Below are 22,665 nucleotides of genomic sequence, written 5' to 3' on the forward strand. Positions count from 1 at the left end.
AGCTTAAGGTATTCTTTCGTGGGTGCTCATTGCTCTTTCCACATTACTAACCAGAAGGCTCTGATAGAGGCATTAAAACTCCTTCCAATTAAATTATTCATTCCATCTCAAGGAAGATTCAGTCAGAACAGAGACTTTCTCCATGACTGCTGCAATTATAGCTCTAGAGATCATGGCTGTAGCATGCGTTGTTGGTTTCTGAATGCTTTACGTTGCAGCCAAAATCTTTGTTCATCTTGTAGCACTGAAGACTTTCAGTCACGTCAATAAACAGTAAAATCAATAAATACTCTTGTGGGCTGGATGTACTCTACAGCTGCTTTTTTCAGAATGTTCTCTATATCCTCCATAATACTGATAGTACAACTACCATCCCTATCAGAGCAATAATGGAAGAGGATTGAGAATCAAAAGGAATACTTTTTTACATTTTTATCTTTATGGTGAAAGGGCCTTTCTGTAATAGATCAAAAGTGTGTTTTTATGTTTCCGGAGAGGGGAAAGAAAACTTGAACCGATAAAAAGCAGAGTATACAGATGGTTAAACTGTCTGGGTTAATGATTCATTATCATGCCAGCAAATTATTTAGTGGTTTCGTAGTTTGTTACATCAGCAGCTACAAACTTAGACATAACTATTCTCTGAGTGACACTCCATACACTAACTTTAGGAGACACTGTTAATGATGCACCATGAGTGCATCCTCTGAGTTTCCCTGGCACCACTGAGAAATGAGAAAAACCGCTGGGGCTAGAACTATCAGAGGTACCTTTAGGGCACACTGAATAGCTGTGGCAGACTTCCAGGTTAACAGTGAGCACATAAAATGCAAAAGTTGAGAGACTGGATCCAGATATAGTGTAGTTTACAGACAGAGAGTATGCAGAGTGAAGTTCAGAAGTTGTAAGGTACTTGATACGTACATATGTGTCTTGTACCAGGGCTGTGCATATATACACGAGAGGAAGGTCTGATGTTCAGTATCAATTCTCTAACAAAGCCACTTCTGATTGGTAAAAATCAGCAATATTGAGAGCATAACTGTATAAGCCTTGCTAAACTAAGAACATTTGTCAGGGCCTCAGCATAAAACTTCCTACTTTCTTCCAGCTGTTGTCTCAAAATTCCTGATAAAAGTGACAATGGGGCATCTAGCATGACAACTGTAAGTTTCACAAAGTGAAGTATTACAGATCTGATGCGATGCACTCAAAACTTTCAGTGGAACTGATGAAAACTTTGGTACCTCTTAGGAGGGTAGGGAGAGGGGAGCCTGTAGGTTCAGATTCTCAGACAACATAGATCAATCTACTAACTGATCTATGCAATCCACAGATTGCAACAGAGCTATGCTAGTTCAAGATTTGGCCCTAAACATTTTAGACAAAGATCATATCAGCATCTAAACAGATGAAGTGGAATAAATGTTGTAATACCGGTGGGCTTCTTTATTTACTCAAACGTGTGACCCGTGCTGCAGAAGTTCTGGAACAGCAAGGCCTAACCTCACTTGTCCCTTGTTGCTGAGTGAGCAGCAAGATGTACGCCACAGCACTTTATGGTCTTTGCTGGCCTCCTTTGTAACTCTTTACCACGACTATAAGCAGTGCATAGTCTGGCAACCATGGGCTGGCATCTTCTGCTCTAAGGGACAAGGTGCTCTGTGCTGTCTCTATTGATGCATAGTACTGCCAAAGCAGCATAGGCCACCTATGGCTTATGCCAAAATCCTACCTATAGAGATTCCCCTGCCCCATCTGGCAAGTCACTATAACTAGACTTCAACCTGAACACTTGAAAAATGAAAAGGGATCTTATCTTCTGGCCAAAAGCCCTTCACCAACACGCACATGTCCATATCTCATTTGTAAGTATTTCCAAATCATGAGAAATCTGCCCAAGGGTCCCAAGCATACTCCTCCCATTCGCACTTCACTGAGAGAAATGAAAACTGAGGACTTTGCAACAAAGACAGATGCAGACATCGTGGCAGTAGGTGGGATATGAGGAGAGGCAATGCCACAACAAAACAGAGTAGCTAAGCCGGATCAAGCACTGCTGGCACCCCTAGGCATGTGGCCACAGATGAAAAGCTGTGGAACAACCTCACCAGTAGGCAGAAAGGAAACAATATGGGTTACTGCCAGTTCTTATTCTTTATTTGCATATATATTGTTGTGTTTTCCTAAGACTGTGACTGAGTTCTCTTTTCCTAATATAATTTACTCTGTAACTTTCAGAGAGCATCAGCGGAGTTTCTTGTATGAAGAGCATTTTTTTTTCAAGGTTCCAGGGTGGAAACATAAACTTGACAAAGGGAGTTTACTTAACTGAATTCAGTGTCTTTTTGCTGCTTCTAATTACCTGATGGGAAGGCTGCAGATAAATAATTCTGGAGACAGTGACACAGAGATTGTTTCAGACTTACAATAGAGACCGACCCCATTTACACTCCTCAACAAACCAGGCTATCTTATCTTTGACAAAGAATGTGTACAGACTCAAAGGAACACTTGCATATGTGAGATGATCTTGCTGTTCAAATTTTGATCTCTGATCAGGATTCATATCACACGTGTTACAAAGATTGTTTCTCTCGGGTCCATGGTGGATTTCTGGGTCCTGCGTAACAATAAATACTCAACTTATCCTCTTACCATTCCACGTAGAAAAGCATTCAGTGTACCAGTCTCTAACTGAGAGTGCACTGAATTCACATGAGAAATAAATTTATGCCACAGCACCTTATTGTAGGATTCTTTCACCTTCCTTTGAAGTCTTGGTGGCCATTCTTGAAGATTATACAAGTTTCATCTGAAATTAAGTCCAGTAGTTCCTGTGTATTAGGCCTTCTTTTTTTCTTTCCCAGAAACATGAAGAATACACTCCTAATCCAATGTACCTGGTCTACATGAACCTTTGTAATGAAAATTAAGTGCTTTAAATCTACTACTTTGATTCCTCCGAACAGGAACATGTAATAAAATACAGTGTACAGAATTAATTTGATTAGTATACAAGTGTAGGGGGTGGAGAAAAAGAAAAATTGTGTTGAGCTGTTGAATTATAGATCACCAGGAAGGGAGGGGAAAAAAAGAAAGAAAGGAAAAGAAAGAAGAAACACACACACTTTGGTTCAGATGACACACGGCAGGAGAATGGTGCTGAAACCAAGATATATTTTCTGTTCAACAAAGAAAAGGAGAAGCCCAAATTATGGGCTCATAAGCTTAACTGATCTTGTATGCCTTTGTCAGATATAAGTTAAGAGTATCTGAAAGTAGACTGCCAGTTTGCAGTATCAAATCTCAACTAAAGAACATTATCATGTGATAACACTATTGTACTAACTGTTTTTATGAAAACTTCCATGTCTGGGTATGTTGCTAGCATGAATGGACAATACTGGGTATTACATGGGCCCAGTATACATGAGATCAGCTAAGCACCACAGCACTAGCCTTTAACAACTGCAAGGAAGACCCCTCAGAATAAGTCAATGAGATGGAAGGCCCCCAAAAGGATTTCCGAGTACTTGCTCACTGTCATGAATCCTTGTGCATGAGTGAAAAAGTATGAGCTACATGCAGATGCACGCACATAGATTCCTGCTTCACAGGATTATGGACTCAGATCCAGGCACAGATGATCATCCAATATAAAAAATCCTGGACCCTTCACAGAGTAAAGTACATTTGTTCCTGTCTTGTAAAATGGAAGAAAAAACAGAGAAAATACGGACTTGAAAGTGTAGCTGAAGATACCAAGTCAAATACTGCCTCAGTCCACTAATTCTGCTGGGGTCCACGATTGAAAGTGCTGCAAAAAGCCCTAGTTACAGAACAGAGGTGTGGGAGAATTGGCTCTGACTTGGCAAAGCAAGGACTTCTGCCATTCCCCCATTACTGAGTGTTTTGAAAGGTAAAAAGATTATTGGGTTTTCCCCTTCACAATAGAAATGTCCTTAAGTAGTAATGGCTTCCCTACTGGCAAAATCACCATAATCAGATTTTACTTGGCAAACTAGTGGAGTATAAGATAGAATCCTAGTTGTCTCTGGAGCACGAGCTTCTGCAAGGAAAGGTACAAAAGTTAAGGGCTCTACTGTGGCCCAAGTCTACTTCTATTGTGTAGTTCATCTCTAGACCCTTATGATGGTCGTTGGGTGTTTGTGACATGTGATGTCCACCCAACAGTTATTTGCATTAGGGAGAGCAGTGTGATTTAGAATTAAGCCAGTGGAATGGAAATTTAAGGGACATGGTTCAACTACACAAGCATCCTGCAGAATCCTTGTATGGGATATATTTTGGTGGTGTCAGGACATCCCTGGCAGGGTGCTCCTAGAGAAAACTCATGCTGCCTGTCTGAAACGATGACTTGAGAGCTAGAAATCCTTAAAGGAAAATCAGCTCTTGTAAGACCAGCTGAGACAGTTTCCAGCTCATCCTTAGAGAACACCAGGACCTGGAGAAACATTGGACTGCCCCTCAAGGTCATACTTACATTAGCACGTAACCAGTCTACTTATGCAAAGAAGGAAGCTGAACTACAATACAACAGCATTTTGCATCTGCAGGACATGTTCTCAAAGCAGCAAACATCTTTGTTATGAATGTAACATATGTGGTACTCTCCCTCTGTTTGGCAGGAGATAAGAAAAACAGAAGCAAGGCAAAATGAAAACAAAATGGAGCATATAGGCATCATGAAACAATTATAGTGCTGTGTCTCATTAGTATCTAAATTTGGGATTGGCAACCTTGTTTTAAAAACAGTTTTGTTCAACACTCAGTGACAGAATTTAAAAGCTGACATATCTTACAGTATCATGGTCCACAGCCACAGCTGGTGTAAATCAGTGTAAACTGATGAAGTCAATGGAGCTTCTCTGATTTACACTAGCTGAGGTTATGGCTCAATGTTAGACTTGCTTTCTAGGACTGTTCAAGGAAACCAACTTCTGTGTGTCCTGTGATGAAGTGGTTATTTATAAGGGCCCTCAGTGTGGTTTGGAGCCAAATTTCCACATCAAAAGTAGCTTTATAAGAGATATCCTTACAGTGAGGTTCAGTGCAAAATCATGACTTCAGAAGCCAGCTTTTCCCATGCTTTCAGTATTTGATTTCAGCCTGAAAACCATTTGAGATGCCAAGAAAAGCAGAGCCAGTCCTGCCTACTTCCCCAGCTCTGCTGCTTCTTTGAGTCTAGCGCATATCCAACAGGCCCCAATCTACACTGCCCATTTATCAAAGTGAGTTCCTCTAAGTGTCTGTTTATTTATGTTCAGAAATTCTCAGTAAGACAGACAAGTTTCATGCTCAACCTGAAAAATTGGGGGTGGAGGTGGAGTTCTTACCAGATCCAGAGCTACTTGTTTGGTTTGGCCACCAATAAAAATAAAATACAGTGAAGTGTCCCAGAGCCCTAGTGAGAGGTGGAGGTCACAAGAAAACAGATCATGTCTTTCACAGCTCTTCAGCTTCAGTTTCCTGAATTACAACCTCTATTATTTATTTCTGGATTCCCCACCCCACGTGCAGGTTCCAGCCATTCAAAAAACAGCAGGTCTCTGCTTAAAAGAACTGACAGGCTAAGCAAGAAGGTAAAACTTGTCCTCATGTTTGACTAACCTCCTTGCCCACTTTACATCTGAAAAAGCCAGATGCTCTCACAACCCTCAGCTGGCTTCTGCTGTCCCCTGCTCACCAGGCTGCAGTGCATGAAGACCTGTGCATTTCGGCACTCTACTCTAGAGCAGATTAATCGCCAAGCCCTCATGCAAACACATTCTTAATGCTGTCAAACCTGTGCTCCAGATGCCAGCTGCCTTTGTGTTACAGCTCAGAGCCTTCTTTGCAAAAGCATGTCTGTTTGCTTAGGAGGGCCTTGCTCCCTGTCTGTTCAGTCTTGACATGCTCTACTGGATGTCCGGAGAATGTCACAGGCTCTGGGAACTGACCTTGTCACTAGTATTCCCTAGTACTTCTTGCTGGAAATGGGACTCTGCAGTCCAGCGGTCAGGTCCCAAACCAGGGCTGAAACAGCTCCAAATCTTCCCACTGGTTTCTACACATCCTCCCTAGAGCACTGCACTCTATTCTCTTCAGTGGGTTTAGGCCTCTATGGGCTCATGAGGGCCAAGGAGACACTTTGCATAGAGGCTTCCAGGCTGTTCAGTTTTCTTCAGATAGCACCAGAAAAATCCAGAAACACACATCTTAGTCTCTTGGGAGATCCACCTTCTCCTAAAAAGTCCAAGATTGTCGTCCTCTTTCACATTCAGGTTTTACTTTTGGTCTCTTCTCTCTCCACAAAACATCTGATAGATCTCTCATTCTATGATTAGCGTTGCAGTCTTCCTTTTTGGGGAATGTTCTTGGCCTGTCTCAAATATGGTTAGAGACCTCACTGACTAATTGATTACTGGCCTCTCAAACTGTTTTTTTTTTTAGGCACATAAATCAAGCACAGTCTTTCTAGGTGCATAAATACCATGCAATACTGCTTCCTTACTAGAATTTTACTATGTAGAGATTTTTCTCTTGATAGGTGCATCTTAAACACCATGTTTGTTATTTGACATACACCTATGCATACTAAAGCATCATAAGTATGAAATACACTTTCCCTTTTTCCCCTAGTTCTATGCCATGATCTAAGGATTGTGACTTACTGTTCTTAAGAGTTTGTGAGGTTAACTTGTTACTTTAGAGGCAAATACTGTATTTTTTCAACATATTCCAAAAAAAAAAAAAAAAAAAAAAAAAAAAAAAAAAAAAAAAAAAAAAAAAAAAAACTCTGTCCTGTTATATTGCTTATATTCTCCTCACAAGCACCTGTTGTGTGCAGAGTTTTCTTCTCAAATTCTGCTTGGGAAAAACATGCATGAAGCACAATTTCACTTAGACTGGGCATTAGTCAGCTTTTTATGTTGTTGAGGGCACTCAGTCTTCCCACTTCATAACCCAAATCAAAACAAGAATTCCTACCTTTGTTACTTATTTCCAGAAGCAGTTGGATAGTGTCAAAAATCTAGGAAAATTCTATTGACTATAATTCCATTTTAAAAACAAAAATCTACCCAGCAAGTGAATTTCACTTCTGTCAACTCCATCTCACAACCTTCTAGTACTTGACTGTAATTTGGGTTTTTAATGCATCTGTATTCTTACTAGGTTTGAACTGGAAAGCGATCAAACAATTCTCAGATAATAAGCAGGAGAACCAACACAACTCCATCATCCCAAAGGAACTAGAAATAGTTAACTAGGCACAAGCAACAAAACCCATTTCCTCACCAACAGAATTTATCCTGGACCACAGAGCTACGGAACTTTCCTTGAATTAGGTTGGGGCAAGGACAGGAAACTGCATCTTCTAAACTTTAGAAATAGATCTTAAACATGTAAACATAAGATATTATGCCTCTATCTTTTAAGTAACATTTATATTATCTAAAATAAACAGTCTTTCTGAAGTTAGCCTGTAATTGACATCTGACACAGTCCACATTGCAACAGAAATGATAAGTGCAGTAAACAGTAGAAATTATGCTTCTCTATGCTCTGAGAAACATTCATATTTCCTTACACAGATAAACTTTATTTTGTTGCTATGCAACCCTCACACAACACGCTACATTCTGCAGTAAATAAGAGTACAAGTTTTACAACCGAAGGGCAAGCATTTGGCCTTTTGGGTTTTCTCCGCGTTTTGAGTTCCAGCCCCAGCTTTAGTTCACATTGTAGTATTCCATCATTTTGTTACAAAGCTGCCTTCAAAGCTCAGTAAGGGATATCTCAAACAGAACAAAAAGGAAGAATCGGGATGCATGAGTCCTTTTGACACTGATAGGAAACAAATGGTAGAGGGCTTGAACCTGTCCCTGTTCTAACAGTATAATTCTCTATGTTATCAATAACAGTGGAACAGTGAAGTTAAGACTTGTTTTCTTTAAATCTTCCTTAAGAATGAATACTGAATTTCCAGAACAAAATCTTCAAGAGATTTCTGCAGTGGCTTCTCCTTGCTTCCAGTGACATTAGTATAATCACAATGGAAGCAAGATGAAGAACCACCCTTAATTTTACCCAGGATTAAATTAGTAGAGTCTTACCTCCTCTGCCTGCTCACTCTGGGACAGGCCACTTAGCAGTGTAAAGTTATTCCCATATTTTCCACAGTTGCAAAAGTCCTTTTGGATACAATGGGTGTTTGGATTGTTCAGAGAAGAGGAGCAGATCCTGTACATCTCCATATCCTCATCATAAACAGACTGATTAATACTAAGCTTTGTCTGTCTAAAAGGTGTTGTGGAAAACTGCATGGAGCCACACGGATGTTTTCAGCACTGTCTTCTCAAGTCATGGGCGAATACTCATTATTCACCTTTCTCTTTTGTCTGTGGCTGCAGATCCTGCAAATTCTCCCACAGAGTTAGCTTTCAGTTGCCTGTGAGCAGGTAATCCAGTTGTACATGTGCTGTACCATAGCTGCATGGCAAGTCCCTGGAAAGTTGCAGGCTCTGGCAGGCCTTGGGCACAGCACTGCTCATATGCAGCTACTGCTTCTGCCACCAGTCCTGATCTGGAAAAGCTGGAGTTGCACTCACATGCTTCTGCCCTCTAATAATATCTCTGTCTAAACATCCCTGCCAGACTCAGGCAAGCTGTATACAGAAACTACTGGAGCACCTCTGCAGTGTATTTCTAGAGTCAAAAGCACTCTCACTGGTCTGTAAGTAGCTCCACACATCTAACAGGACTTGCCAGCCCTGGCTAAGGATATGACGCCTGTAGGCCTTGCTAGGGCTGCACTGATCCTCAAGCCATTACAGCCATTACCCCACAGCACCTGATAGTTCTTCTGTTATCTAGGTTTTTGCCTCCTGAAGTTTATGTAACCTCTCATCACCAAAGAAACAGAGAGCTAGCTGCAGTTCTGAAAGAACAGACGATCGCCTTGAGCTTGTGGCTACAAAAAAAACAAAAAGGTGACAGGCATAAACTTGTAGTTCATCAGCTGCTCTGCCATGTCTGCCCCAAAATAAAAGTGCTGTTATCCCTGAAATAAAACATCACCAAGAAAACAGGCAGGCAGTTACTATGATGTAACTGAAGTACTGCAGAACTGCACTGCAGCTTGCTTCATAGTTTCTCCTCATGAATATGGTGCTTTCTGTGTGAGAATGGGTTAATCATATGAGGCTCTGTTAAGGCCCATGCTGTACAGAAAGACTCCTTCATTTCAGAGAGTCAAGCCATCAGTTAGCCAGATGCTGTTTGTTTTGCTCCCAGAAGGAGCTCTGGCCTGTGAGATTCAGGATGCACATTAGCAGAGGCCCAAAGAGGGCCTTGTGCCTCTGAGGATTTACTTACAGGCCCATAACAGCATTTGAGGCACTTCAGAGTGTGTGTTTTATATCAGAACCAGCTTCTAATCAGTCAGAGGTATTGTCAATATGCGTCTTCTATCATTAAAAACAGAAAAAAAAACTCAAGAAACTGAGAAACTAGGCTTTTTAAGCTTTCTTTGTACATGAGAAGGAGGGAAGCAGAGGGTGGGAATGGCACAACCTCTGTTATACTTACATTCATAACATCACTTTGGGCAACTGAATTTATCTATAGAAAGCAGGAAGCAAGAAACATACTTCCCTCTTTTGAAGTGTGCGAAATCTATAGTCAAGCTCTCCCTAAAAATTCAGGACAAAGATAGAGATGCAGTAAGTGCCCACAGATTTGTCAAAGAAATAATCTAAAAACATTGTCAACAAATAAGTCCAAAAAAATGCATGAAACATGGGACTCAGGACTGCAGCTGAGTGTAGTCAGCATAGCTTGTTGAAGGCAATCAGGCTTCAAGGATTTGTACCAGATACAGGTGAGATCCTTGACTGGTACACATACAGCCCCTTGCAATCAAACAACCATTTACATATGACTTAAAAACCCCAGAAATTTCCAGTTTTGCTTTGTTGTTCTGTTCTTTACAACTAACTTTTCTGAGCTCCTTACTCAGCTGCGAGACTACACTGTATAAAGGAATAGTATATAGTCTATAGGGAAACACTACTACATTTGTGGGAAAGCAATATTTAATCTCTACGATCTAAAGTATAGTTTCTCTAAGCAGTGAACAAGAAGTATCTTTTGCATTAAAGTTCTGCATTTTGATAGTGTTTGCTATCAAAACATTTCCGTTTTACCACCCTACTTTCTAATCATAGCTCCCAGTACAGAGTAGCTTTCCAGAGGAGCCTAGCAGTATATAGGAACTCCTGTAAAATGTGCTTCAAGTACTACTTGAACGAATGATCTCATGCAGAACGACAGGCCAGCCCTTCTCAGTCAGGATTGCAGGATGAGGCCCAAAGAGTGAAAGCAGTTGCTTTTTGTCCAGTGACACACTTTCTATACAAAAGACAGCAGGTGACAGTCTTCAGTCCTAAATCTTGGAAACCAATACTCGCTCTCTGCGTATCAGCGTCCTGTCAATTTCTTCTACACTCCGGCATCCTGGAGGAGAAATCACAGGTCAAGCTGAAAGCCCCGCTTTCAGAAAAGGTAAATGTAGATTACTAAGAAGGAAGTTTCATTCTTGGGGCCCAGACACCAGCTCTGCAGAGTCTAATACTCCACAACAGATTGTCCATGTGGCCCTTCACAGGTCTCGGCTCCAGGAGCTTACAACATCCTGAGCAGAGGCCTTCTACATAGCACTGGCCAGTGGACTGGCTGCAAGCACTGTCTGAGGGCATGGTTTGCAAATTCATCACAGCACAGGTGCCTGCGCCAAGGTCGTCTCCGACATTATAACATGCCGAGTTCAGAGCTCCCAGAGTGAGGTTCCTCTCCCATGACACTGGCCTCTAACCACACTTGTCACTCCTTTTAGTGAGTGAAATAGGCACTCTCTGACCTGGTTTACCCATCTACTTTATGACTAAATGAACTGTGTCCTGGGGAACCAGGCAACCTAGCTCCAATGTGAACATCTTTCTCATAGAAATGTACATTTTGTCAGATGACAGAAACCTTAGTGACTGAGGATTTGCCACTACTTATCAAATGAGTTTTTTTTGTTTTTTTTGTTTTTTTTTTTTTTGTTTTTTTTTTTTATGTTTTTACTTTAGCTATCTGTGACTCAGTTCCCCGTCTCTAAGACAGGGATAACAGCACTTCCTTTTCCCACCTCTCCTCATCCTTGTTTGTTTATATTGGAAACTGTTCCATTTCACTTGTATAGTTTAGTATAATGCCTTGCCCAAGGGGCTTCTCACCTGGTTTCCCATAACAAACAGAATAAAGATTTTGGTGCAACGGTTCTGAAGAACTGAGATCCTGACTTTGGGTGGGGTATTGAAGCAAGACTATCAGATTTACAATAGTAAAGCTCTCCTTGAAGAATAAAGCCCTCTTTAAGAGGAAAGATAATTTAGAAAGACCATGTGAAGTAGAGGGAGAAAGAGTCTAATCTTCCTCTCCATTTTAAAGCATATTAAAGCCAGAAGCAGGAGTCTATAAGGACCATTATAAGAAAAAGAAGAAGATAAAAAGGAATTATCCTTTTCTGCAGAGTGTGAGCTTAGGACTGACACTCCAAGGGAAAGATGAAAGCCAAACTCCCACTTACCCCAAAAGTGGTGTAGCTCCAGACAAAAAACCCTACATCCAGTTTTTAGGATCAGCACAAATGGCCACGTTCCTGCATTGGCAGGCCACACATACTTCCACAGGGCTCAGCTTCCCCAGAAGGGTATTATCTGAGGTAACAGCACGAAGTTCTACTCTGCAATTGCTGCGGAACTGCTACCAAGAGAGGAGGGGAGCTAGCTCGCCTGTCATTTCCCTCTGCTGCCTCACACGTGAAAGAAAGCAAGGATTTTAGCCACAGTTTTCTAAAGATCTTTGTGATTCCCAAAGATAAAAGCTATGAGGAAATATGAGTCAAATAGAGTTATTACTGAGAAGTATAGATGTCTCACCCATCAGTGCCATTGCCAGGCGAAACTCTTCCTTCAGCATCTGGAGAACTTCCTTTGCTCCTTCTTTCCCCTAGCAGATTAGAAGACAATATGTACTATTACATGTATCTATGGCATGTGTGTATATATACACACACGTGTATACATGTATCTGGAAAATTTCATTGACAGTGCAAACTCAAAATTTAAGCAGTTGTCATTGTTTTATATTATTACTTATATTATTTATATTATGTCAAGTTTTATATTATTAGATGGTCTGGATACAGACAGACATACTCTGACACACGTGGGAGTGCGTGCAAAGGTATGTGCACACATGTACATACACTGAGTCAAAACAGCCAGTTCAAGTGTCTAAAAAGGTAAATTTGAGCTTTTCTTGACTTACTTGATAAACCAAGCCCCAGATGAGAGGCCTTCCAATGAATACTGCTTTGGCTCCAAGAGCTAATGCTTTGAGAACGTCCGTGCCTTTTCTTACGCCACCATCAACAAACACCTCCACCTTCCCCTCTACAGCCTCAACGATTTCAGGCAAGATATCAATCTGGAAAAGAAAAGACAGGAGTACAGCTTGTCCATTTCTGCAATCTTGTATATTTTTTAAAAAACAAGTTCTCATGTCCAGGATCCAAGTTTAGAAAAGCAACTGCAACTGTATGCCTAATCACATGCACAAATATTGCAATCTTGTGTTCAAAAGTGGAAGTGACTTAGCATGTTAGTAGATGTATACAAAAGTCAAATTTATTTGGACAGTCCATAAATAAAATGAGAATCACCAAGGTCACACACAATTTCCATCTGATTCTATGACACACGTCTGACACAAACCAACATCAGATATTCAGAAGAGTAAAAAAAAAACAGAGAGCACAGAGGAGGCCTTTCCCTGGTATTACCCCCTAAACTTCAAGGATTCATTAGTTTGGGGATGAAAGTGAATTTCTGTGAATTTCTTTTTAAATAACCATCTTCACTTTCTTGCTTAAATTCATCATTCATTTGTATTAAGGATCACCTAACATCATACCCGAGGCAGGCGTTGTACGGATAGACATGAAGAGAAGGATGTTCCCAAGTTTTCATGCATAAGTTTTTCCATTTGAGATCACATCTTGATCAAAGCAGTAGTTGTAGAGGAAACTACTTTATATAAGAAAAACTTGGCTACTCCAAACACTTCTGCGGTTTTTCCATTTTAACATGAAAAGGTAGGAAATGTTTTCATTCAGTGCATGTGCATGTTGCTTACACCCTACTAATGGCAAAGGCAAGGGGGAAAGAATGTTTACCATCCCCAAATTATAGGTAAGTAACCAAGGAGTTAACCAACACACCTACAACACACAAGAGGTCCCAAGAAGAGAAGAGTCTCCTCAATTCAAGACTTGAGCATTAATTACACACCAATCATTTCTATAATGCCTAAATAGTTCCTATTCATGAAAATCAGGAAAGACAAGACTGGAAGCCAAGTATTAAGGAGACTGGAAATAGTGTGTGGTAGTAAGACAAAAGGCACACAAATTCATGTATTTCAAAAACGGATGCAATTCATTTCCTTTCTAATGGATAAAAAATGGCTAGGAGAGGGAGAAAAAAAACTTGAAAGTAGAGTTTGTTTTTAAGTTTGGATTAAAATTTTCTTGAAGTTTGGCACTTGCTGTGCTTTCCCCCCCCCCTTTGGTTTTGCTCTTTTGCCAAACATATTTTGAATCTATTTCCATATACATAGACTACTTTTTACATCCTGAAAAACTGCACCAACATTAAAGTGCTATAATAACTAAAGCATGATGCAAACTATAATTAAAACATTTCCTCAATGTGTAACTAGACACTAGAAATATTAACTATCTTGGGTTGACTCATATTCTGAAAAACCATGAAATGAAAGCAAATTATTATGTTTCAAAAACAGAAACACTTAAGCATGACCTGATACAGATATTTACATTATCGAAACTCCATCATCTCTTTACATGACAAAATTCAGCGAACACTGCTTCAGCAGTGCCTTCTCCTCTACACTGCAGTGCTTCAAAGAAATATAACAATTAGTCTGCAAGTTTAATTTCTATTCTATTGCAATTAGCAAAAAAGAAAAGTTAAAGTTTTCTCATTTTTCAAAATGATTTGTTAATAGTCTCATATGTTTTTCCCATAGGATTACCTCACACAGACATGTCCAAGGTTATCCAATACAGTTAGTGAACATACACTCCAAAAAGAAAACGAGAAGATGAGGAGATGAAGATGACAGATGTTAAAAAAAAACCCTTCATTTTCAGAAATATTAGGCTCTACCCTCTGAAAATCCAGTTCCTCTTCAGGTGCCTAAAACTGAAGAGCTGCCAACTCTGCAATAACACTAAAATAACAACATATTTGGAAAAAATCTCAGGCTGTGTCTTTTGAAACTGAAAGATAAGTCCTGACATCTGAGGTGTCTCTCCTACTGATCACCAGTAGTCTCTGGAGATGCAGTCAGGCAAGAGCTTCTCCAAGGACAAAGCCTCAACTTCATTAGCCATTTAGACATCTGTGCCTGGCATCTGGCTTCTGGATGTAGGGCTTTGTTCGTTTGCTGGCCAGGAGAAGTGGCAAGCACATTCAAGAGCTTGATGGGTCCACATAAGGACCTCCATAAAGCAGAGGTGGAGGAAATCAGCAGGGCTGCCCCCAAGGGGAGAAGCAGAGAGCAGAAGTGGTCCTGAGGAGGAGGGGATGCGCAAGGGTAGCCAGAGTTGAGTAAATGAAACCTGACACTCAAAACACCTTTGAATGAAGAAGCGCTTACCTGTCTTCCTCCCCTTTCAGAAAGTCATCATGGAAAACGTGAGGTTTTTCATGAAAGGCATATTAGCAACACTGAAATGGTAACAACTGAGTTTTGATTCTCCTCCCTTTCACTCTTTTTTTTTTTTTTTTTTTTTTCCCTTTTCTTTGCATGGTTTTCTCACACCAAATGAGGCAGAATGAGTAATGACTGGAATTTTTGTTTTTCCTGCAACCTGAGTACATACTTTTTCATTTTCCTTTACTTTTCTCTTTACCAGTTCAGAACTTCTCAAATCCCTTTTCACCTTTGGAAAAGGTGCAGAGTAGCACAACAAGGAAAAGGAAAAAGGAGGAATACTGTAATTTAACCACACTATACCTTTTCCAAAGATGAAAACGTTTGAAAGGAGAAAAAGGAGAGTTTTGTTTTTCCTTTACCTGTTCGCTAACTATAATTTTTTCAGAAGTCTTTGAAGAACATTACAAGTGGAAAACAACTCCAGCACAACCTTCAGTGTTTTGCAAACTGTAACAAAGGGAAGGGATGTGAAAGGACAAGTGAAAAAAGGACAGCAGAAAAAAACTTAAGTTCCTACTTTTTAAAAATTTAACTGAAAATAATATGCCATAAAAATACTGGGGGGGAAAAAGTAATTTTTGGTTCCGTGGATCCACCCCTGAAAAATAACTGTGAAATCGTTCATAATTCCTTCCTTATCTTGTTCAATCAAATACATTATTTCCTGCCTGCCATATATGAAACCTTCCTCTCTCAGAGCCTCTGATTAAAGTATGCATATGCATTAATTTTGCATAAAGCAAAATACATTTATCCTTCAAAGGTTGCCAACCTTTCTCAGGACTGATATGGGAAAGACTGTCACTCCCAGGGATATCTATATTGCAGTAAAAGGCGAGACTGCACCTTGTGTGCATACAAACCTGGCGACAGTCAAGTGTCACTAGCTCAGTAGAGGGTATCCCCAGGCGGGGAGGTGGGTTTTGCAGACTGAAGTTCCCTGGCAGTACTCAAGGAGAACAAACCTAGCTCAGGATTGTCCCCATGGGCAGCCTTGCTGTCTTGAAGTTAATATCATGCCTGTCTTGATGTAAAAAGTAAGAGAACACCCAAGGACTGGGCCTGTACAGGACTCTAATCTGGTAGAGGGGGATCAGTTTGCTATCATTCAACCCCTGATTAAAGGGAGAGACTCTGCTTGTTGTAATATTGAGATATCTTGGCCAATGCAGCTTCATCCAGCTTGTCTCTATGCCTAATCCATTCAGCCATAACTTCCTCTTCAGATGTGACCTGTTGCCTCCAGATTCTTTATGCTCCAGCGCATTGCCTTCAAGTCTGCCTGCAAGACATCAAACTGATGGAGGACACGTGCCCAGATAACTCAGACCTCTAGCTATTTGAGGAATCTATAGTGTCTTGAATGACAAGGATTGCTCTTGTCCTTTTGCTAATCTCTTAAATAAGCTAATTTGAAATCACTCCTCTGGATTACTTTGCAGGATGCTGCAGCCAGAACAAGGTGCCCAGGTAGCTTGAAAAAAAGAGCTACACAAACCCTTTTGTGGTTTTTAGTTTGATCTGACCAAAGGGAGGCTGGATCTACCTCAGAACATGTTGTGCCATACTGAATACCAAGGAGAAAAAAGAGGAAAGATGGAGAAAGACTACTGCTAATGGATTAAGGTATACATCATATGGATTAAGCGCACAGCACATAGATTTAGAGGTTTTCCTTCCAGCTACCATGTGTTGAGAAGAAAACAAGAAGTCAAAGCTGGCACATACTGGCACCAGTACTTACAGTTGCAGGAACCCCATCCAGCTGTCGTGCTCCATGATTTGACACCAGGATCCCATTTACCCCACACTTTACAGCTTCTTTAGCATCATCAGCTGGAAAAGAAAATAAGATACAGCCTTCCAGAACTGGCAACTCATTGATACATCCATGAAGGAAATTAGCTGACAATATATTTTTTTAGTGTTAGCATATTGGGAAGCCACTTGAGCCTTTGTCCTTCCAAAGTGTGGAGCTCCAGTCCCTTCCTACTGGCATGGCCATACAAGTCATCTGACAGCTCCGGGTACTTATTTAAGCAGCTACTTTTTTCCAGTGTCTTAGCTGCTGCATTCCTATTCATTTCTGTGCTCTCTACAGTCCAGTTGGGAAGGGTAACAAGCACATCCTAGCCTGATAAATCACAACATTGACGTGTACTCTCAAGCAGCAAAACACAAAACCTGCTGCTTTGACTTTTCCTTCACCAAGGAAATAACAAAATTCAGTACCCACTGGTCAAGAGGAAGAAAAATCTGTCTGTTTCAATGATCATCTTCCATAAGAGGAGCTTGCATACAGAACCAACATAACAGGCACCCTCTCCAGTTCCCACTGAACTGAACCTAACTGGAACTGACAGGTGTTTAGTGAAGTCTGTCACCTTGCAAATCCTAACCACGCATCACAAAGAAAAGGGTTTTTTCTTTGATTATTTTTGGCTCTGTTTTGACAAATCTTCCCTACACAGCAGGGCACACAAATATGAACATGCATCCCGACATATTTAACATCAGTAAAACAAGTGCTTGCAGTTATGAAAGACTGCTGGTAATGCAGTTCTACAGAAACTTCAGCAGCACGAGCACATTTCCTTCCCTGGAAGCAACACCTTGCACCCTTCGTGACAAGCAGCAGAGCGGCGCACCTCTGAGGATCCCTTTAGCAACAACGGGCAGCGAAGTCAGACCTCGAAGCCATTTAATGTCCTCCCACTTGACGCTGGCATCAATCACATCGGCTACGTATGCAGCCAGTCCGCTGTTCTCTCCAAAGTCTTTCCCAGAGGAGAAGGTCAAATCATCCCTTGAAAAATTTTTTAAGCTGAAATGACAAAGACATAGAAAAACAGTGAGAAATACTAATACTCTGAGAAACATTCATTGCAACATTAATGACAGCAGTCCCTAACACCAGCCTTTAACACACCTCTGTTCAACCTGAGTTGCATTACAGGGTAGGAGTAAAAGTGCCTACACCAGCATGCCAGATCACATTATTAAGCCAAAACCATTTGGCTGATGAAGCATTTGATAACTGGTGCAAAGTGTTCATGCCCAGAGCAACACTTTTCAAAAGAGCAACTCCTTTTCAAAAGAGACTGGACCAACCCAGAATCTAAAGGTTCAGGATCAAATCCCTCATCAGGAGGGGAATCCAGCAGTGAGTGTTAATGGGGACTTGGGTTCAATTGTCTGCCCTGCCATATGCTTCCTGTGCAACTTTGGGCATGACCCTTACCCACTGCTTTTGCTAGTTTCCCTACCTTAATATATTGGGCAGCAGTATCTCACAAGATCACTATGAGGATAAATGCATTAGAAGAGCCTCTCCACTTACCAGCACTAGCTAGCAAAAGTCCCCTTAGCTTTCATGCAGCGAGCTTTTTATCTGTGGGATTTGACTACTGTAGGAAACAGGACTGGCTAAGTAGGATGGGATAGGATGAGAAGGAAATTTTGTTAAGCTCCATAGATTAGGTGGATCTGTATGACTATGTCAAGAATCCAGAATTTTAATTTGACTGACAACATCCAGGCCGGACTGTACATTTCCCATGTAAAATGTAGGAAAAAAAAAATAAAGTTTATATATGAAGTGTTAGCTCTTATTCGCTCTTTAGCATCAACCCAATCTTACTAGTCCTAGGAACTGAATCATAAATGACAGTCCCTGAGAGAGTTTATAGTCTTACTAGACAACACAGCAGCAGGGGAAATCGGAACATATCAAAAAGCTAAGGGTGTGCCTATACTGAAAGCTAAAGTAGCCCCCAAGGCTCACAAGCACTAAATCATCATCAGTGACACCAGTACAACCAAGGACACCAACAGTTCCACCACTCGGAATCTTCACAGGCACCTTTAATTTACCAGCAGATGACAGTCAGATTCTCTAAAATCATGTGTCAAGTCAGGAGCAGAAGCATGAGTGGAGCGTAGTCTTTTAGGTCCTAACCGGACGATTGCCATTTTTTCAGAAACTGTCTCATTCCATATTGGACTATTTTATTCTCATATTCCACATTTTGGGAATACACAATATTTTTGTACTGAAACTGAGCAGTTTCACTTCCGATTTCATGCCTGCAGCAAGTAGCATTTCACATGGCTTTCTTATTCAGCTCCGGGCATAGAAGAAAACAAGAAAGGAGCGGGCTCTCTCAGCAAGATCCAGCTTTTCAGCTGTTGGCTTGTGGAGGGTGGGGTATGCAGAGAAAAACAGAACCATGGATAAGATTATATAAATAACTGTTGTTTTTCTTGGACTCTGAAATGCAGATCAACACTTGAATGAATGTTGCCTTACATACATTTCTGAGCACAATGGCACCTTGTTGTTACTTCAAAACTTTGTTGAAACTCTAAAGCCAAGAAAAAGTTATCATATAACTGTGCAGAGCCCTGCACTAGAGAATTTCACCTCTGACTCTGCAACAAAACACTGTCCGAATGTCATTTTGAAATCTGAAGTGATGAATTTGAACCTTTAAAGATTACTCCAGCTCTATATTATTTCATATGTTTCACTCAGTTAAACAAAACTTGTTATGGTTGTGTTAGGTGGGGTCACAGTGAGCATTTCAGAGATTCTCTATTGCTCTTCTCAAATATTTTTGGATTGTCTCATGCTTAAACTGTTTAACCCTAGTTGTTAAAATAATATTGCCCCTAAGAAAAGCTATTCCACCCCAAAAAAACAGTTTCCTTAGGTAAAGGGACAGTGTGTATCAGTAATGTTTTGTCAATTGCAGATCTACGGCAGAATTAAGACATAGGGCGTATGCATATCAGCATACTACATTTTAATGTCAGATTTTTCAGGGGGTTAATGCCTTCCAATGCTTTCCTCACAAGACTGTGCAGTACAGAGAAAAAGAAAATCATAGGCAGAGCTAAGCTAGCCTTCACCATATTAATTTCACATGCAGGCACAGGGAGGAAGATCTCGCACTCCAGCCTTTAGCGCTCTGCCCCAGGGAGAAAGACAGTCAGTTTAATTATATAGTTGCATGGCTTATAATTGAACTGAATATTACCAAAATGACTAAGGGCTTCAGGATATGATTTCCTATTTCTCATTATGTTCACGTTACATACAGTATGCACAGAGCATTCTGGGGAGACGTAGCCCTTCAAATCCATTAAAAAGGCTCCATACTAACTTTCACCCAGAACTCAAATCAAAGTTAATCTGCTTCAGAACACTTTTCCCCTCCCCTTCCATTTTTGTGTTCCTTTGCATTGCAGGCTCTGGATAAGAGTAAACGCACAAGTCTTAACATATGCCATTGTAGTCTGCAGTCAATACTAGGACATACATGCAAAGGAAAAATCCTGTTGCAAGATTTTAGCTATGTTTTGCAAACTGAAGTACTGGATAATCCATCCGCTAAATATTCTTCCTTAGCTGCCAACACTGTGCCACACCTTTATCAAGTGTTAATAAGGGTAGTCTGTACAGTACAGCAATTTGTATTTGCAAAAGGCAGGTGAAATCAATCCATCATCAGTGCATTCAGAACACCCCTCAAGAACTCCAAGTTAAATGCTGCACAGGCCCAGCAATAAGTAGGGTCTAGAAGTAGTGCTGGAGTCACCTACAATGCAACTAATTCTATTGAGCTAAAGTCTCAAAAGATGTGTTGAGGGTGGAAATTGCCTTCACAGATCATTTAGAAAGATGATCCCTGTTTATTTCTGTGTTTGACTAAAACAAGAATTGAAGCTGCTTGGAAGGGGATTCAGTGCTTGCTAGCAACATAGCCCTGGACTTGCTGCAGAATCATAAGATAATACAGGTTAGAAGAGACCTTTCACTGTCATCTAGTCCAACCACACCACTCGGGTCATGGCCAACTTAGCAATTAGATCCAACTCAAAGTTGGGTCAGGTTGCTCAGGGCCACGTCCAGCTGAATTTTGAATATCTCCAAGGATATATTGCCAGATATATAGAAGAAATGCCCCATCACACTAACTTCAGTAGTCTACAGCCTCAGGCTGCCCAGCACACTACACATCTTTTACAATGTGCAAACAGCCAAGAAAGCTTATTTTTGTCCTCAGGTGGACCATAGCTGGAGCAAAGCAAGCAACACTTGTTCAGTTCCCTAATGGTAAAGCAGAGAGTGGTCCATGTCACCCAGAAGAAATTTGGCACACCAGCAGAAATGAATCCACCAACAGCATCACAGGAAAAGCAGCAGTGATGACCGTGGCCCTGCGCCACTGGCAAGTGAATACCTGAGGTGCGGAGGAAGCTGGAACTTGTTGCGCACGTCGTCAATACGCCTGCCAAGGAACGGTGTGTCCACTGTCACGAAGATCCCTTTGTAGCCTGCTCTCTCCGCACGCTTCACTAGGGATTTAGTAATCTCCCGGTCCTTGTATACGTAAAGCTGCAGCCAGTGAAGGCCAGCAGGAGCTGCCTCAGAAACCTCTTCAATGGAGGAGGTGGCCCAGGAGCTCAGCATCATCCCTGTCCCCATTGCCTGGCAAGCTGGAGGAACACAGAGTTATATTAGAGCCTTTCCGAAACACAGAGGCTTCTCTAAACGGGAGCACTTGGCATGAATCACGAGGCGGTCGGTGCACACAATTTCACACTCCTTTCCTCAGTGTATAAGCATATTTCCAGTCTTTCAGGGAATGCTAGATTATTTGTAGCTCTGTTATTAAAAGCACTAGGCTGCTGCGTGAGCTCTCTAGCTTATTCTCTGTGCTTACTGGTCTACATGCTGATGGTGATGGTCCCTGCATCAATACTGGAAATAAAGGATGTTATCCTCAGATTGAGCCTTGTCCTGTATTACTAATTCCTCTTCCTGTAGGGAGCCAGTCAGTAAGCTCTTAGAGTTGTGCTGGCTTCCTCCTCAGGGAGGAATTCCACCCTGGGCTGTACTATAAGCTAGCTAACCTCATACAATTAGATTTTATGAATCTATCACTTATTCTTTTTGGAGTGATCTATCACTTAATATAAAAGAAGGAAAACATTGTAAAACGCAGAAGTATTACATAAAGCCTTATTTCTCTTGGTCTACCACAGTATGCGTACTTCTAACGTAAATGGACCTCTGTTTCAAAACCTCATCTCCATCCTGTGGCGGTATTAAAAAGTAGCATTTTATTTTGTAAGGATTACAAATCTCTTAGAGTGGAAACTTATGAACAGCTTATTCAAACAAATTGGTTACACCCTCTCACAACCACTGGGCAGCATTCAATCAGTGAAAATAACCATGCTTTGCTCTTCTGTCTTACAGTTCTTCATGAGGTAGCAAAATCTGCAAGTGGCAAAAATCAATAAATTTCAAGCAGTAGCTTGAACAAACATCTGATAAGCTTCAGGAAATGCCATCTACTTCTACTTAGATTCAACCTCTGCTTCAAAAAATGGCATACAAAAAGATAATTTATAACATGAACTAACACGGATACATCTCTTGCATCTACACTAACCTAGCAGGAAATGAAGTTAAAGTTTTCACTCTCCTACCTACCCAAGAAAGGGTGAATTAAAAAAAAATTCTGATCTGTGTTTTTATTTTCTTCACTAATCATTTGCAAGCAGACTGCAATTCAATCAAAAGGCTAAACGGGTCAAATTGTTTGCCAGGTTACCTGCTGAAGAATTCTCACTGATTTATTGTTGAACACTTAAATAACCTACCGATCTGACAGGAGATACATCTGTTGTTGGATTAAATAAGAACAGCTTGGATCTGCCCAACCAAATACAGGCATCTGCACATGGTGCCTTCTCCTGTACTCCATTTTAAGTCCGGGAAGTGCAAGAGGCATTTCC

General features: G+C 40.9%; 1 protein-coding gene across 1 annotated transcript in view; it reads right to left on the bottom strand.

The window, feature by feature from the left end:
- Positions 1-7,579: 7,579 nt before the first annotated feature.
- Positions 7,580-22,665, bottom strand: part of HAO1 (hydroxyacid oxidase 1) — a 31,905-nt gene continuing 16,819 nt past the window's right edge. The window contains exons 3-8 of the mRNA XM_062573501.1: positions 21,102-21,357; positions 17,505-17,680; positions 16,601-16,692; positions 12,382-12,540; positions 11,991-12,060; positions 7,580-10,521 (exon numbers count right to left, since the gene is read on the bottom strand). Of these exons, the coding sequence (XP_062429485.1) occupies positions 10,451-10,521; positions 11,991-12,060; positions 12,382-12,540; positions 16,601-16,692; positions 17,505-17,680; positions 21,102-21,357 (824 nt within the window). The 3' untranslated portion in view covers positions 7,580-10,450. The remainder of the gene's footprint in view (positions 10,522-11,990; positions 12,061-12,381; positions 12,541-16,600; positions 16,693-17,504; positions 17,681-21,101; positions 21,358-22,665) is intronic.

The sequence above is a fragment of the Rhea pennata genome, chromosome 3 (assembly GCF_028389875.1).
Source record: "Rhea pennata isolate bPtePen1 chromosome 3, bPtePen1.pri, whole genome shotgun sequence".
NCBI lineage: Eukaryota > Metazoa > Chordata > Aves > Rheiformes > Rheidae > Rhea > Rhea pennata.